Source organism: Solanum stenotomum, chromosome 9, assembly GCF_019186545.1.
Source record: "Solanum stenotomum isolate F172 chromosome 9, ASM1918654v1, whole genome shotgun sequence".
Lineage (NCBI taxonomy): Eukaryota > Viridiplantae > Streptophyta > Magnoliopsida > Solanales > Solanaceae > Solanum > Solanum stenotomum.
The window spans coordinates 8,584,496-8,603,026 of record NC_064290.1 but is presented as its reverse complement, the minus strand read 5'-3'; the positions used below and the strand labels follow the sequence as shown (position 1 = coordinate 8,603,026).

The 18,531-nt window shown below is 29.4% G+C and overlaps 1 protein-coding gene across 1 annotated transcript; it reads left to right on the top strand.

Annotated features, from left to right (window-relative positions):
• Positions 1-12,335: 12,335 nt before the first annotated feature.
• Positions 12,336-18,427, top strand: LOC125876953 (probable lipid-A-disaccharide synthase, mitochondrial). The gene is made up of 9 exons (XM_049558246.1): positions 12,336-12,443; positions 12,542-12,789; positions 13,365-13,464; positions 13,621-13,726; positions 13,827-14,047; positions 14,502-14,580; positions 14,917-15,155; positions 16,723-16,949; positions 17,876-18,427. The coding sequence occupies exons 2-9, from the start codon at positions 12,554-12,556 to the stop codon at positions 18,066-18,068; spliced, it is 1,401 nt and encodes a 466-aa protein (XP_049414203.1). The 5' UTR covers positions 12,336-12,443; positions 12,542-12,553; the 3' UTR covers positions 18,069-18,427.
• Positions 18,428-18,531: the final 104 nt, after the last annotated feature.

Below are 18,531 nucleotides of genomic sequence, written 5' to 3'. Positions count from 1 at the left end.
ATCCGAGTGTGAGTTGAGAAACTTACTGCTACCTTAATTGAACATTAGCTTGATCAAGGTTAAATTATTAGTAATTATTTATATAAAACTAATTATCTCAAGTTATCTATTATTTTAGAAGTTAATTTTTTTTTTATATATTTTATTCTCAAAAGAAATATATGAAGATACTCGGGCAAAAAATGGAAGTCATCTTGATAATGGACAAAATGTAACAAGTGAGATTGAGATGGTTCGGATATTTGAGGAGAAAATGCATGAATTGTCAATTACAAGAGGATATACAGAAATTGTTAGAGAGTGAATAGACAAGATATGTCTTCAACTTACCAATGACATGACCTTAAATATTATTAGTAAAATAATGTTCAAAAACATTAAATTAGTAAAGTTTTATATTCTCGCTGAACAAAAAACTTTTATTTAGAAAAATATTGAGACCACGTAATACATTGTGTGTTCTTAATAAATTTAATCTCTTCATTATATCGGGGTGATGAATTAGTTCCTACTGATGAAATGAATATACCCGATATACGAAGAGTAGAGGTATATCAAACGCCTACAACTTCGTCGAACTCAAAGACTGACTCAAATCACACAGAAACTCAATTTTTGTTTATAAGAAAATATCCATAAGTAATTCAGAATTTGATTTAGAAAAACGTCTACAACTTTGTTGAACTCAAAGATGGTCTCAAATCACACAAAAATTCAATTTTTTTTAATAAGATAATATCCATAAGTAATTCAGAAATTGATGAAGAAAAATGAGGGTAAACCTCTTTATTTGTAGCTGGAATTATGAGTTGAAATTGGTGCAAAAACATCTATTTGTAGCAAATTTGGTGTTTGTTTGGAAAGAACATGTCCTTTCGAATCACCGTTGAAATTATTCAACAAAAATCAAATTAAATTTTGTGCAAAAATATTATTAAAAATGGGAAAAGAAATAAATTAATTTAGTTCAAAAAGATTATCAATCAACTCATTTGACCAAATTCAAATCGAAATCGAGCGAGGACTTTCTTCTCAACTCTTTATTAATTAGAAGAAGTGCTTCTCTATATATAAGCATACTAATCTTCCTTTCTTCCACCAATGAGGGATAACGTTCCAATATAGAAAAAACTTAGCTTTAATATTTTCATTTTCCCCTTTATTTTCATCCACATCAATACTTTACTTAACTCTAACAAATACGAGGATATGGATGACGCAAAATATGGTATGAAGGTTAGTAGCTAGTTGAATGTTGTCTCACTTATCCTTCCATACTAGTAGTCATAGCATTACTTCTGTAATTTTTTTGTTTTTCGATTTCTCTTATTATTTGTTATTTTTTATGCTCTAACATTAGTATTATTTTGTGATAGATACTTTTTTTTCTTTTTTTCTTCTTCGTAATGTTTTTTTATGTTATGTTTAGTCCTCTTTGCTTTTGTTATTTATTTTCCCCTGTTTTGTTATGCTTTCTTCTTGAGTTGAGTGTTTGCATACACATTATTCTTTCAAAATTTATTTGTGGGATTACACTAGGATGATCATTTGGTTGGTGGGAGAATTATAATCTTGGGATATTTCATAAGATTATTTTATCCTATATTTAATAATGGATATTATTTAGTCATAAGACTATTTTATCTCACCAGTTTAATGTAAATGGTAGAATGAGTTATTCAATAGGGATGGTCAGATAAAATAATCTTGTGAGATATTCTTGTCTATCTCATCCCACTAACCAAACGATCCTTAGGTATGCTATTATTGTTTTCATCATTATTGTTTTTGAAAGCTACAAACATCTTAATTCTGGAGAAATAATACATAAATAAAATAAATATTAAAATAGAGAAATTATATCTTAAGATATATGTAATGATAAGAGAAGCAAAATTCAACATAGTCAATATTCCCTTCGGTCCGTAATAAATATATACTTAGCCTTTTATTTTGATCTTAACTAAGGGGTATATAAAGATTAATAATGTAAGGATTAGTAACGTAGAGATTAACAATACATAGATTAGTAATGTGGAGATTGTTTTTTATCAAGTGTTTGGTTCACTGCTTCCCACCTAATTTTATTTTTTGCTTAAAACTCTACAAAAAAATAATCTTATTTCCAATTATACCCTTGAATTATTATGAGATTTTCAATTTCATATAATTGAGTCAAGGTAGATAGATAATTGTTGGATAATTATACCCTTCTTTCTTTAGAGCTAACAAAGAAGACAACAATGATAAATTTTGTTAGCCACATAGGGTTCATAGTTGAATTTAACACCTTTTTTTTGTTTTTTAATAAATTCTTTAGATTTAGGGTGAAAGACCAAAATGAATATATTTTGTTATACATTAAGGACCATTTCAATCAAGTGAAATACATTAAGGATCAAAATGAATACATTTGTTATATATTAAGGATCATTTCAATAAAGTGAAATTATATCAAGGACCAAGGTAAAATATCACCCATATATTAAGAACCATTTTGGTCATTTTCTCTTAGTTGGACAATACACGTATATAAAATATTCAGAAAAGTCATATTCGCCCTTGTACTTTTAGAAAAAGGTTATATTTGCCCTTCACCATACTCTTTTAAAAATATATTTGTCTTTACCATCTAACTTTAGACACATACCTTGGACTGTTTAGTGCCTTATTTCCACTTTTTTATTACCATATGTGACGCCTACTTAGCACGCTTACATGGATATATATTTTTTTCCTTTAGTTTTTTTTTTTTTAAATTTAATTATTATACCCACCCATTTAATCCATAAAACCTAACTCCCAATATTTATCTTACTAGTATACGTACCCGCGCGATGCACAATTATTTTATTTCAAAATTAAATCATTAAAAAAGTTACTCATTCAAAGATAAGGACAAAAAATTATATGTTTTACGATATGTTTTGCAATTCCTCATTGTCAAATTTCTTAATAACATATTTTTGTATTATTTCATTATGTTATTTTAGTTTTTAAATGAATCCACATATATTTTCATATTATCTCTATGACTTTTTTTCTAAATAATTTTTATCATATATTTCAATTATTTTTTATTTCCTCACGTAAGATTTTACATGTAATCGAAATAAGATTATATTAACGGTGTTAAATTGAGATTTTGTATTCAAAATATAAGAAGATATGTTCTTCTTCTTTTTCTTTTCAATGTTTTTGTTTATTAAAAAATACCGATTCTTTTAAGAATTGTTTTTTATATTATATGTGATAAGTTGCTAAAAAAATTTCCCATTTATTTTCAATATAGAATTTGAGATTATATTTAAATAAATTTAGTTAATTGTTAATTTTTTATTATGTTGCTAGAAATTTTATCATTATACAATGCATTATTTATTTATACATTATCATCCTCTCTTTTTTTTTTTTCATTTCTTTTTCTTCAATGATAATTATATGAACTTTTTTCATTTTGTATTTCATTTGTAACTCAAATAATATCGTTACTAAATTGTGACTCTAAATTTATTTTCTTAGATATAATAATTTGAGTTTTACCTTTATAACTAAAATATCCACATGAAAATTTTGTATTTTATTTTTATTTTAAAATATTGCTTGAGCACTTCTCATTGATTAATTTTATTTTTTTTTGCCATTATATATAGTATGATATCAATTACATGATTACTGTGATTTTGAAGTGGTAATATATCTTTACACTAATAAATAATGATGAACACAAATTCTTTTATCTCCTAATTGTGAGGCAAAACTACACCTCCATTGATGTAAATTTCATTCACAAACATAAACACCTCCATTTTGTACTTAAATTCTTTATAGAACTTATTCAATATAAAGAATTTAAGTAAAAAATGTGACAGAAACAAATCAAATTAAATAAAATAAACCAAAAAGTTAATAAGACATTATAATCTAAAAATATCATCATGTATCGAAGATTTTCACTTTGATAAATATTGTTCTTCTTCTTCTTGACTTTTACTTTTTACTTTACAAATTTATTCAGTTTCTTCGGCTAGTCATAAAATAATCTATCAATTCGCCCCAAAAGAAGATGAAGTTAAGAAGAATGAAAATAATTCACCGAATAACTTTACACATTTGAAGAAGAATAATTCCATTAATTTTTTAATTGAATTTAGTTATGTATATATAGAGAGAGAGGAAGGAGAGAGAATCTATCTTCTATCTATATATAATACGAGAAAAAAAAAACCGCCACATGTCAGCGTCACAAATTTTCAGAATTTTAAATAATAAATAATTAAATATTATATAATTATTTAAAAAAAAACAAATTTATAAACTTTTAAAAAAATTACAACGGCAGTTACATAAGTCTTCAATGAATTTTAAATACTATATACCTAATTGAATATATATATATATAAAACATTTAAGAACAAAAAACATAAATTAAAAACAGTTTTTTAAATTTGTTTACGTTAACTACATTAATTCTAACAAACTAATTGTATCACATTATTTATTTATAATATCAAATTAAAATCAGTTTTAAATTTATGTAATTGGAGTTATCTTTTCAATTTTTAGATAGTGGATTCCTAAATTATAGGTAACTGATTATGAGTTTTTTTTCTTCCTTTCTAAGACTTCATAATTTAAATTATTTTAATTTTATAAATCAAAATTTAATTAATATTTTTTTACAAACTCACAAATAACGGATGCCACTACAATAGTAAATAAATCAGGTTTTTAAGACGATTAAAATTAAATATCTACAATTATATTAAATAAAATAAGTTTCAATTTTAAAAACAAAATAGAAACTAAACATGCAGTTAACTCAAAGCCCTTTTTAATAATACGAAATTTCAAAATACTACTTGTAAACCCACTTACCCTAAATCACCTCTCGTGTTCACACTTTTCCCAATTTCAAAATATTTTTTAAAATTAATTTTAAAATTTAAATAATAATATAACTCGAAGATAAAAACTGAATGATAAGCCTTATCCATTACACATGGTAACTGTATGAATTACTGAATTTTAAGACTTAATTAATTAAGAAAAAAAATTAAGGCTTGAAGAGTGGAACCGTCTGCCACTTAATAATTCAACCTATAAAAGCTTCATATTTTCTGATTTCAATGGCACCAAAAAATGAAAGAAAATCAACACATAGGCCTGTATTAGTTTTATGAGAGACGAATTAGAGGCATTAACAACACCAACCACAACTGGGTAATTAAGAAAACGGAGAAGGAGTCACCATTGTTTCCCGAAATACTTTCAAATTATTGATAGTTCTTATTTATTTATTTTTTTCCATTTTTCATTTTCAATTTGTTCCTAAATGGAAGTAATAATTCTTATTAATAAATTCTCTTTGTTTATCATTTTTGTGTTTTTTATATGACTTTGAATTTTTCGTATTTAAAATGTTGTATATAGTTCATTTTTGCAATTCAAGAAACACAAACATGGGTTGATACATTAAGAAAATTTTGATATGTGGTTTGATTACTAATAAAAATAAATTTAATCAAGAGATGGGCGAGAAATTTAGAGCATAACGAATAACTATATTTCGATTTTTTAAAATATATTTTTAAATTTGTGTTTGGCTATTATTTAAAAAAATGTTTTTGATTCATGTGTGACTTATTATTTTAAAAAGGGAAAAGGCTCAAAAATGCTCTTAACGTATTAGAAATGGTTCAAAAATGTCCTCCTTCCACCTATTGATTTAAAAATGCCCTTAACGTTTGTTTAGGTTCAAAAATACCCTTAAGTTAACAGAAATATGACATGAAATTTAACAAAACAAATGATCAATTTTCATTGGTCCACATCATTTTTTTTCAAATAAAAAGACCCACCCAATTAGCTAAACCCAAATCCGTTTTTGATTAGTCTTTGCATCTTTTACCCGTTCCTTGAGGGATTATGTTTTGTTTTTCGAAATTGGGGAATTAGAATTTGAATATTGTCGGAACAGAGAGTGAAAGAATGAGTGAGGCGGAAATTAGGTAGATGAAGCAAAAAACGATTTCGGTGCTTTGGCAAAGTGAGGGGAAGACTATTTCTTGATTAAGCCTGATTATTAGAGGATTTCATTGACCTCTTTTTTAGTTTTCGTAGTAACTTTATCACATATGCTTTAGTAAATCTGTTAATTGCCTGTGATATAGCTATAACATCAGTTTTCTTGTATGGATTTGCTAAATTTTGGCTTCTCTTGAATAGATTTTTGATGGGCATAATGCAATATCGACTGCTATTTTTGCTAAAGAAAATCTATTAAACAATGTTTTGACTCTTATTCTTCAAAGAATTAGTAGGGAAGAGTGGCTTCAGGCACTTCCACGAGCATAGTTGTGAATTTTGTGAAAACTGATAGAATAGAGTTTCAGCAAAAAGGCATTCTGCAAGACTTCTAGCTTTAATATTTTTCGCCAGTGAAACGGGTTTGAGTTTGGATTTAGATAGGGCTTTTTATTTGACGTGGACCAATGAAAATTGACCATTTGTTTTGTTAAATTCCATATTATATTTCTATTAACTAAAGGGTATTTTTGAACCTAAACATAACGTTAAGGGCATTTTTAAATCAAAAGATGGAAGGAGGGCATTTTTGAACAATTTCTAATACGTTAAGGGCATTTTTGAACCTTTTCCCTTTTAAAAATTGGTTTTGGGATTCAGATTAAGAAAAGAGACAAGTATGAATGCAACTTTAATATTAAGATCATTTTATAGAGAGACATTATTTTAAATATCTACTATTAAATTTTGAAGTAATGTTTAATCTTTATTAAATTAATATGTACATATTTAAATTTTCAATTAATATTATACATTAATCCAAATTTTAAAAGTTAATCCAAACAAAGTTAGCAAAAGAGTGAAGATGCATTTCTACTACTCATGCTTTAAGAAGACATTTTTTACATTAGAAAATTTAGTTTTTGGTAATTATTTTATAATTAAAAGAAAATTTTGTGATATGAGTATAATTGAGATTTTATTGAGTGTCCTCAAATATAATTTTTCTTAAATATATTTTTAATAATATTTTGATCAGATTATAGTTATATTTTAATTCTTAATTAATACAATAAAAATATATTTTCTTAAATTTTGACTAATACATATGTAATAAAAAACTTTCTCATCGATTTTGCCCATCTTCTTAATGATTTTTCTTTTGTAATAAGAATTTAATTTGATAGGATTGTTTTTTTCTGATTTATCTTTATCCGTTCATTGTGTTATTTGAAATTGATTTGGATATAAATTTATAAAAATATCGTTTATGTGTAAGAATTATATAGTACTAAATATCATATAATTATAGTTTTTTTTTAAAGTATCATATAATTGATACTTAATTTTCAGAAAAAATAAAAGATAAAATTTAAAATTTTGAATATCATGCTTATAATCAAGTGTTTAAAACTATTTTATGCTTAACATTATCATAATCATAATACTTTTCTTAGTTACAATTTATTTTTGTCTAATGTTTAATGCTATTATATTTTTATTTTTCTAACAAGATGATGATATAGATTGAGTGAGAGTATTTATGATTTTGAATAATTTAATAAATAAATAGATAAAATAATACTAAAATTCATTATTGTCAAATTTAGATAACTAAACTTAAATATTGATTTGTTTTTCACAAGTATTCTATTATAACATATCTATGTATTAGATGTTAACATTCTCTCATATAAACTTTACTATATTATTTTATAATAGTTGACTTTGAAATTATCAATAAATTACCGCGCAACGCGCGGATACGCAAACTAGTAGAGATAATGGATGGAGCGGTTTTAATAACCACTTTAAATTCAAATTCAAAAATAGTGATTGAAATATTACATGGGTTGTTTATGTAATTTGAAAAAGTGCATTTAAAATCTTTTTATTTTTTTTAAGTATATCTTCATGTAACAGTTTATTGTTAATTAGTGGATGATTTTACTATTTATTTATTTTAAAAACGGCAGATGGACAACATGTTATATTTTTTTTATTTATTCTTTTTATTCATTTAACAGTTTTGTTAATTAGTGGAAAGTTTTGCTACTTACTTATTTAAAATGGCGGATGGACAACATTTTTTATTTTATATATTCTTTTCTACTTTTTATAAAAATATAAAGCAGTACCATTTAAATAATGAAAGATAATATTTTTCTAGTTTTTTAAAAATATAAAGCAATACTATTCTTTTAATAAAGATGATTAGTAAAATTTAGATATCTAATTAAAGAGGCAATGTTTTTTCCGTTTTAAATTAATGTTAATTTACGTATGTTTTTTATTTCCTTTTTAAAATTGTTGTTCTTTTAATAAAAAATTAGAAAAATTTAGAGATATAAAGTTTTTAAGGACAACTGTAGTTTTTTTTTTTTGGGAAAAGGGTCTAATATACCCCTCAACTTTGTCATTTAGAGCTGATATACCCCTCGTTATGAAAGTGGCTCATATATACCCCTACTTATATACAAATGGCTCACATATACCCTTTCTCTCTAACGGAAATGAAAAAATAATAATTTTAGTTTCATTTTTTATTATTTTTTTAATAAAAAAACTATAACCCATACGGGTATATTTAATCTTCCTCAAACATATTTTTTTGACTTTTTTTTTGTTTCAATGACTAATTTAGATTTATTATTTCGATGGTCAAATTTATTTATGTTTCACTAATATTCTTGTAAAACTTATTATAGATGACCAATTTTTTTTTCTTCAAATAAAAAAATTAAATTACAATATAGACAAAAAAAAAATTGTTTTAAATTATAATATAGCCACAAAAAAATAGTTTTAAATTTTTTTCTTTACACTAAGGAATGAAAGAAAAAAATAAAATAAAAATAAGAAACTAAAATAATGAAAATCAAAGAAGTCAAAAAATAATTTATGTATGAAAAATATTGAAATATACCTTGAACTTTGCTAGAAGAATCCTATATACCCCTAAATGATTTAAAAAAAAAATTATAAGTCAAAAATATAAGTTTAAAATTAATTTTTTCACTTCCGTTAAATGAAGGGTATATGTGAGCTCATTTTGTAACGGTAGGGGTATATGTGAGCCGTTTGTATAACGGTAAGGGTATATATGCGCCACTTTCATAATGAGGGGCATATCAGCTCTAAATAGCAAAGTTGAGGGGTATATCAGACCCTTTTCCCTTTTTTTTTTTAAAAAAACGTATCTTTTAAAAAATATTGAAGTTGTCGTATACTAAAAAAAATCAAATTTTAACTAATTTATAAATGTATTGAAATAAAATTTTAACTAATTTACAAATTATATTGAAATAAAAATTAAATATGTTTTTAGAAATTCTAATATTTGTCACTTGTCAGTATTTGTGTAAGTTGATGACATGTGCCTATTTTAATTTAAAATTTTATATTTATAAGTAAATAATAGTTAAATAATGATTAATTATTAATTATTTAAAATTCTGAAAATTTGTGGCGCTGATATGTGACGGTTTTTCTTCTCCAATTATATATAGATAGATTATGACTTTTCTAGGAGAAAATCACAAACTTTTAACAGAGAAAGAACTGGGACTGCCCATCATTTTAATTGTTTGTTGAACTTCAGAGAGTGCCAAAGCATGGAGTGGCTAAAATGTATCATTTTAATTTCTTCATTAGTCATCCCTCTGTTTTTATACTTCATCTTCATGATTGATTTCTTGTATCTTGAATGGTTCCTCCTCTGTTTGACTAATTATTACTCGATTTGCTCTTGATTTGTTGATCGGTAGTTTCGATTTGTTGTCCAATAGATTTGAAAATGGCTCATTCGAGATGTGTGCCAAAATCACAATTAGCACAATAATTCAACCAGCAATTAAGAATCGCATTGTCTCAAACGAAAACAACATCTGCATCATTATCGAAAGGGGATTAAAATATGAGCTTAAGTTCATGATGATGGTGATGTGAAGAACATCAATTAGGGGCAGAAGGACACATTGCATATGAATATCAAAATCACAATATACATAGCTAAATAAGTATTAGGAGTTGAGTTTTATGAGTTAAATGGGTGGGTAATATTGGATTGGGGTATAATAATTAAATTAGAAAAAATATTTAAAGGGAAAAATATATATATCCATGTAAGCGTGTCACGTGGGCGCCACATATGATGATAAGACACTTAACGGTCCAAGGGTAAATATGTGGCTAAAGTTAGATGACACAGATAAATATAGCAAAAAAGTATAACAAAGACAAATATAACCCTTCTGAAGGGATAAGGGCAAATATGACCCCTTTCCGTAAAATATTAAAGCAAATCTATTTTGTATTTGATTAAACAGAAAATAGTCAAAAATACCCCTGAACTATGCGACATAGATCACTTATGCCCTCCATTACATTTTGGGATCAAAAATACCCCTGCCGTTATCCCAAGAGACTACAAATACCCTAAAAAGTTAACTACCCAAATTTTTAGTGACGTGGCAAGCCGCATGGGACTAAATCCTCTACCTAAGTGTTACCAAATAAGATTCACTACAAAAGAATTAGACCTTTAGCGGCGATAAAAGTCGCCACAAAATCCCAAAATATTGCCACTAAAGATTATGAATGATTTTTAGTGATGACTAAGGCTACAACAATTATTCCCTAGTATAACATATTTTTTCAACAAAAAAATATGATAATTAATTTTCGGTTGCAACCTAATTTTAAAAAATAAATAACATGCACTATCAATATTAAAAACATCCAATATTATTACGAAAATCATCAAAATTACTTCTCGATTCAAATCTCCTACTACATAATGCATCATAGTACACAGTGGCGGAGCCAGAAATTCTATCGAGGGGGTTCAAAAAAAAATTAATCACACTAATAATATTCATAAATAAACGGATCGGGTCGGATCATATTTGAACGGATTGAATAACAAACGGGTTGACAAAAAAATCCTTAGTTCAAATAATTTCTTACTATTACAACTTATCATAAGAAACAAATTTAAAGTACATATCTATAAAATGATAATAAAGTAGCATAACTCATTCAAAAATTCTACAAGTTCTTCAATTCCTTTAGAATTGTCTCCGGCTCCTGAAAGTGCAAATGGAGAGCAAGCACAAATTTAACATTAGAAAGACTGACAATAAACACAAATCAAAGCAAAAACTCACAAAAATTCTTTTTGGCACACTGCACATATAGAATTCTAATTTTTTTTTTTTAAAACAAAAAATACAAGAACTTACAGAGGTTGTCATCAATGGTCGAATCATGAATGGAGAATAGAATGAAATGATCCGCGGAGATCGGAGGACCACCAGCGACAGTGAGCAGTGACATCAAGCAAGAGCGGGCATCAGGCGAGCAGCAAAACGAGAGGCAGTATTCTAGTTGAAAGAGAAGACTAGGAGGAAAAATAGAATATTGAAATCCCTAAAAAAGAGAGGATTTTTTATTTGTTGACTTTTCAATTAAAGATTTAAAATATAAAATTTTAGTCATTAATGAAATGTCGTCGTTGTTCTATTTATTTTTAATAAAAACACTTAAAATTTAAGCCAACAAAAACTCTTCTAAATTAGAAAAAAAAAGTTTGATGCTCGCTGGATTCGAACCTGCGACCAAGCCCACAAAAAGTGCTTTCTTGAACCCAGTTTACCATTGAGCTACTCCTTTGACATATGCTTAAAGGGTTCAATTTTAAATATATACACATAAACAGAAAAATCGATCTTATATATACAATGTAATTTTTTTATCGAGGGGGTTCGGATGAACCCCCTCGACACACTGTACATCCGCCCCTGATAGTACATTTTATGCATTTACATATATCATAAAAATAAAACATATAGTGTCTTCAAACTCCTCCTTGATCAATAAGTATCATTTGTGATTTTTTAAAAACAATGAAGAAAAAGACACAAAATTAGAATTTAATGTTAAAAATCATTTAAAATCTTTAGTGGCGATATTTTGGGCATTTGTGGCGACTTATGTCGCAGCTAAAGGTCTAGTTCTTTTGTAGTGAATCCTAGTTGGTAATGCTTAGGTGGAGGGATTAGTCCCACGTCACTAAATATTTGGGGTGTTTACTCTTGAGGGTATTTATAATCTCTTAGGATAACAACGGGGATATTTTTTATCCTAAAATATAACGAAGGATATAAGTTATCTATTTCGCATAGTTCAGGGGTAATTTTGATTCTTTTCCATTGATTAAATAAAGATACATTATTACAATCACAAAATAATTTATTTTAAATAGAATAAAAATTATAATATCAAAATAATTTGATTTTGAACCAAATTGTCATTTGGTCTTTTTGCTAATCTTTTCCAGAAGAAGGGAAAGAAGAGATGGAGAGCTGGTGAATCTGTTCAGTCTCTGCCATTTTCCAGGCAAAAAGAAGAATCAAGTTCAGTGATTTGATGAAATTTCCATTTCATTTACTGCTTTAGTACTTTTCAAATTAAGGGTTTTTCTAAGATTTTGTGTATATTATTTTGATGATAGGTTTGCAAAGATATGGGTTTTAGAAGAATTTGGAATGTGAATTGGGGGGTAAACATGAAGTTGATGCGGAAAATGAGACAAACATTCTCAGTTTCAAGTCAATCTGCAGTTGATTTTGCTTCAAAAGATGGTGAACTTAGGGTCTTCATTGTTGCTGGGGAGGTTTCTGGTGATACAATTGGGTCCCGTGTAATGGGTTCTCTAATAAAGCTTTCTCCTTTGCCTGTTCGTTTTGCTGGTGTTGGAGGGTAACGTTTAACTTTCTTTTAGTTCTCTGTTTATCATATTTTCTGTCTTTTTTGGTTTGCCAAGAACAGTTCTTTTTCGGCAACTTTGTATGCCTTTCCTCTGTTTTAATTTGTTTATCTCGTTTTGACTTAGACAAAAACTCTAAGAAATTAAAGAAACTTTTGAATTTTGTACTAGAATGTCTTTTAATCTCGTAGTCTTAAATATGTCATGTGAAAAGTTAGAATTAAGGAGTTGCCAGTAAAGTAAAGGTGCATTTTTTTGAAATGGACTAAAAAGGGAAATAATACAAACAAATTGAAAGGGATGAGTACTATAGTGTTCGCATAGTCTATAGGAAATTTGAGGTAGTCTCTTAAGATTCTAAACTACTATAGTGTTCACATAATCGATAACTATGGCTTGAGATGTTTTCATTCTTTCTCGCACCCTTATTGACGATTAATATCAGCTTGCTAAAGTTAAAATTGAAACTTGAAAGTATCTTATGCTTTTCACTAGTCAATAATGCTTCATGCATAAGTCAAGTCGTCAACTCCTTAATTATCATTGTTATTTCTGTGTATATTTCCAGGAAGATGATGTCTAAGCAAGGGCTGAATCCTTTGTTCCCGATGGAGGATATTGCAGTAATGGGCATTTGGGAGTTGCTGCCGTATCTTAATCAATTTAGAGTACGGATACTTATGAATATCTGCATAAAGAAAATCAAGTTGTAGTTTTTCCAAGTGATTTACTTGAAGTGACATTTTGAAGGAAAAGATTTATGCTGTCTGAATGGTTTGATATATGCATGAAATAAGGAGCTTATTTGGATTTTAAAATGTCAGGTTAGGCTCAAGCAAACTATAGAAGCTGCTCTTTCTTTTAAGCCTCATGTCGTACTCACTGTAGACGCTAAAGGATTTTCCTTCCGTTTCCTAAAGCATCTGAGGGGTAATGCTCTGTAGCTTTTATGAGTTCGAAAGAGATTTTCAAGTTTACCTTTGTACTGGGAAAAGTAAGGTATTAGGAATATAGGAAATACATTTTGCAGCTGCTTGTGTTCAACAGGGGATGGTTAGCCCGCTGCACTTCCATTATGTATCACCATCATTTTGGGCCTGGAAAGGCGGTGAAGCAAGACTTAAAGGACTTCTTCACTTTGTGGATCATGTATTATGCATTCTTCCATTTGAGGCAGAAGTCTGTAGATCAAATGGCGTAGCAGCAACCTTTGTTGGTCATCCCACCCTTGAAGATATTCCGGAATGCCAGGTAAATCAGTATTTTGATATGTGTTCTATTTAACGTTTGGTACATGACAAGCAGTAATAATGACTAATGACGTAGTAGTGCATCCTTCACCACTCAAATTATGCCTTCTAAGTTCTAGTACTATAATCTGGCTTTTTAGCTTTTGGGCATGCAGATATTTTTTCTTTTCAAGAAACAATCTACTGAGAATTCAGGTATGATTTTGCTGGTACAATAGAGAAACTCCTATCAAGAAACAATTCACTTAGAAATTTTGTATGATTGTTCTGATAGATTGGTTCCATCATAATGTCTTCAGGTCAGAGTATGGTATTTTAACTTTAGAAATTGCATTTTTCTGTTGTCAATTAGCAACTTCTAATTTATTCCACCACGAAACAGTGAATTATAATCTAATGTAGTTGATTGACGGAAGGATCATTTAATATTAATGTAGTTTTATATTGAATTTTAGGGGAAGGATGCCACTGAAAGAAGATACAGAATTGAAGGAAATGCTGAAGCATTTCTAACTGGTTATGGAATATCATCGGGTATGTTAAATTGTATGATACTGTTTCTAGAAAGCTTCTGCTGTAACTTTATTTCGTGATGAAAGTACAAAGGTGTTTAATGTGGGAAAAGCTTTTGATTTTTATGAACAAAATATATTTCTATGTTTTTGCTGTAATTTGACATTTATCTAATAATGCAAGATTTTCTCCCCGTGTTCACTCCTCATATGTTAAAATCTCTATCCTTCCAGTGTCTTACCCAAAAAAATGGATATCGATTTCCTTCTCATTGGTTGGTTGTGTCATGTGTGCTAATCCCTCAGTTTCGATTATCTTTGTCAGCTGTCTAATTATGTTTTCTTGTTTAATTTGAAGGATCCCCAGTTATTTCCTTGCTTCCTGGAAGTAGATTACAGGAGGTTACTCGAATGTTCCCCATATTCTCTAAAACTTTGGAGCAATTAAAAGGTTCTTTTCCGAACTTGGTAGCAGCAGTTCATGTGGCACCTAATCAACATGTGGAAGACTACATCAGTAAAGCTGTTCGTAAGTGGCCATCATCTGTTGTATTGGTTTCTGGAGGATCACACCAGATGAAATACGATTCATTTAGTGTAAGCACTTGAGCTTGTACCTATACAGTTTTTAGTTAAGTAGCTAGAACTAGAGTTATGCATTCTATTCTGGCTTTGTGCTTTTGGGGCTCAGCAAAAGTTTGAATGTTCACTATTCTAGAATAGCTCAACTGTTTTGAGACATACTGTGACCAAAATGACTCAATTTTGAAATATGGTGTAACTAGAAAAAGGGGCAAGTCTCTTGGTGGTATTCATAAGGTACAAACCTCAATTACTTACACCTTGTAATGGAATGCTAGCATCTTTTCATTCTTGTTTGCATTGAATTGTTCTTCGCAATGCTGAGAGGCTGATAGTCACTGTGAGTTGGGAAGAGTCAGCCACTTGATGGGGGAATCTAGTAGCCAAGGATGATGACCAAGTCTTTGCTACTAAAGGCTGGTCAATTGGAAACCATGTTGTCAATTCTAGTTTTGTCCTTGATGATAGGTAGCATATATCAAGCTCTTGGCATATTGAAGCTTAATAAAAATCCAGAACAAGATCAAGTGAAAAAGACTTGACACTTGGCTTATGAGCTTTTTTCAATTGGTAGAATCTTTCACAAATAAATTTCTTGTCTTTCTTAAGTTGTTTCATTGCTTTTAGTAATCCAAAGAGTTCTAATGTGGATTAGATTCTTAACTGGTGTAGGATGTTTCAATAGTCAGTGGTTACACCAAGACTGGTTTTAGATAATCTTTGTTTAACCAACAAGACTTTTCCTAAATATAGTTGTTAGTATTTGGATTGTGCGTGAATTATTTACTTGACACTTTGTCGCCACCAATACTTTTCTCTTTTCATATACCAAACACTGAAACTTCAGTTCATTGTTTGTAATTATTTAGGAGGACATATAAAGCCTAGGAACATCTTTCTGCTGTTAAATCATCTTATGAGTAAAGAAGTGACATTTTCTGTGTATGACTAAATCAACTATGGAGATAATACGTGGATCCATTCATATGACTGTCCTTTTCCCTTTACTTTTATGGTTCATGAGTGTTCCTTTTTATGTGAAACAATTTCTCCATTAGTCCGTTCCAAAAAAGATTTCACATTTCTATACTAGAAAACAATTTAACTTGAAATTTTTTCATTTTGTCATTAACGAAGAACTTTTATAGCCACACAAATGTATGACATATTTGAGGCCACAAGATTCAAAAGTATTTTTCCTAAACTATGTGCTGAGTCAAAGTATGGCACATAATTTGAAGCAGGGGAGTAGTTCATCTGTATGAATAAAGATAATGTTAAAAAGTTATATAGGTTAACTACTTTAATTGTGGGTATGGATTGTGGAGTCCATTTTATGATTGCGCACTTTCTGCCATTGGCATCTGTACTTCTATAACTTCTCCTTTGAGTTGAGGGTCTATCGAAACAACCTACCTACCACACAAAGGTAGGGGTAAGGCTGGCATACATCCTACCCACCCCAGACCCCACTTGTGGGATTACACCAAGTATGTTGTTGTTGAATATCTAAATTGTTAATTTGTTACGCATTGTTTCAAGGTGGAGTTGGTAACTTGAACTGCATTTCTGCATAATGCAGGCTAGCCGTGTAGCACTATGTACTTCAGGTACAGTTGCAATGGAGATGCAGCTTGCACGACTGCCATGTGTTGTTGCATATCGAGCCCATCTCCTGACAGAATGGTTCATACGTTACAAAGCTATTATACCATACATCTCTCTTCCTAATATTCTATTGGATTCAGCCGTAATTCCTGAAGCTCTATTCCAGGAATGCACACCTTCGAAATTGGCATCATTGCTCAAGTAAGCTTCCTCTAAATGACCATTATCCCTTTTGGTTTCTCACTCTATCTGGAGCAATTTAGGTAAACTTCGGTGATGTATAAAATGACTGTCTTGGACAATATCTTCCAATGAAATGCATAAGCTGCTTACACTTTTTTTTGGGTACTATTACAACAACCACATATCCAGTATTATCCCATAAGTGGATTCCGAGTAGGGTGGTGTGTATGAGACCTAACCCCTATCTTGTGAAGGTAGAGAGACGCTTCCGTTATTACCCTTGGCTCAAGTTAAGCATTTCAAAGCATGTGTGAAAAGGAAATACTGTAGTGAAGAAGCCACGTTGGAAATAATGGAGAAAAGAACAGTAACAACATCAAAATAATACGATAACCGAAGCAAAGGAAACAACAGTTGTCAGTTAACAATAAAATCGAAGAAAAAGATAATAAGAGAGTAACAATAATAATACTAATATGGAAAAGAAGGGGCAGAATTAAGAGAGAGTATTGAAGGAAAAGTTATACCTATACACAGACTGAAGTATAAGTTAAAGTCATTGTATTTTTGGGAGTTCTGGTGTAATCTTTTGTCTGTATATGACATGGAGTCCATGCTAACCTTTCTCAGCTCCCTGCATTTATAAGGAACTGAGCTTTTGTACTGCACACCTGCTGCGCCTTCTTGGTGCATGTTTTCATCAAAAGAATATATACTAAAGAAATGGATGAGCTGACCATGAGGCAGGAGATTATACTTTCTTCCACATTGCAGTTTGTTATTTTCGTTGTTAGAAAATGCAGATGAAACCAATCAAAGATGGAACAAAAGGTTTTTAAAGATGAAAATTAGAGGGTTACAATTGTGTGCCTATGTGTGTGAAAGTACATGCTATAAATCTTTAAAATGACTTACAGTATCACTCGGGAATCTTGAAATTGCAGGGATTTAATACTTGATGACAACCTTCGAGAAAAACAAATTATTGCTGCGGAAAAGGTTATTAAGCTGCTAAGGCCTCCAGAGATTAGCTTTGGTTGCTCAACCCGGGTGGAGATGAGTGTTCCGTTTTCTGATTGTACACCAAGTATGGTTGCAGCATATGCAGTACTGTATTATCAGAGGAAGCTGGAATAAGATTTTTGTTCTAATTCAAGTGGTTGTCATAAGCAAAATGGAGATAAGATGCAGGCGGAAATGTAAGATAATATGTTTGGAGGTTAGCAACTGAAAGGTAGTTGAATCATTTCAGTGGTTGGCTAATTGTCAACTAATCTTTTGGTTTTTCTACGAATTGATTGTCCGTTTTGACATTTTAGCTTAAAAAAGTGGCCCTTTTGCCTTCGGATTCAACAATATGTTATGATGCTCCCAAGTGACTTTTTGTATTTAATAAAGTAACAGCTATGGGAAGATTGTATACTAGAGATAGGTTTGTCAAATGAGGAATCACAAAAAACACTGCACTGTCCTTTATGTTTTGAAGCTCCTGAATCCATAGGACACTTGTTCTTCCTTTGTCTTTTCTGCTTTGTAATTCTCAGTATGGTGATAAAATGCTTGTGGGGAGTGAAAAGTATTCCTTCATCTTTAATCAGAG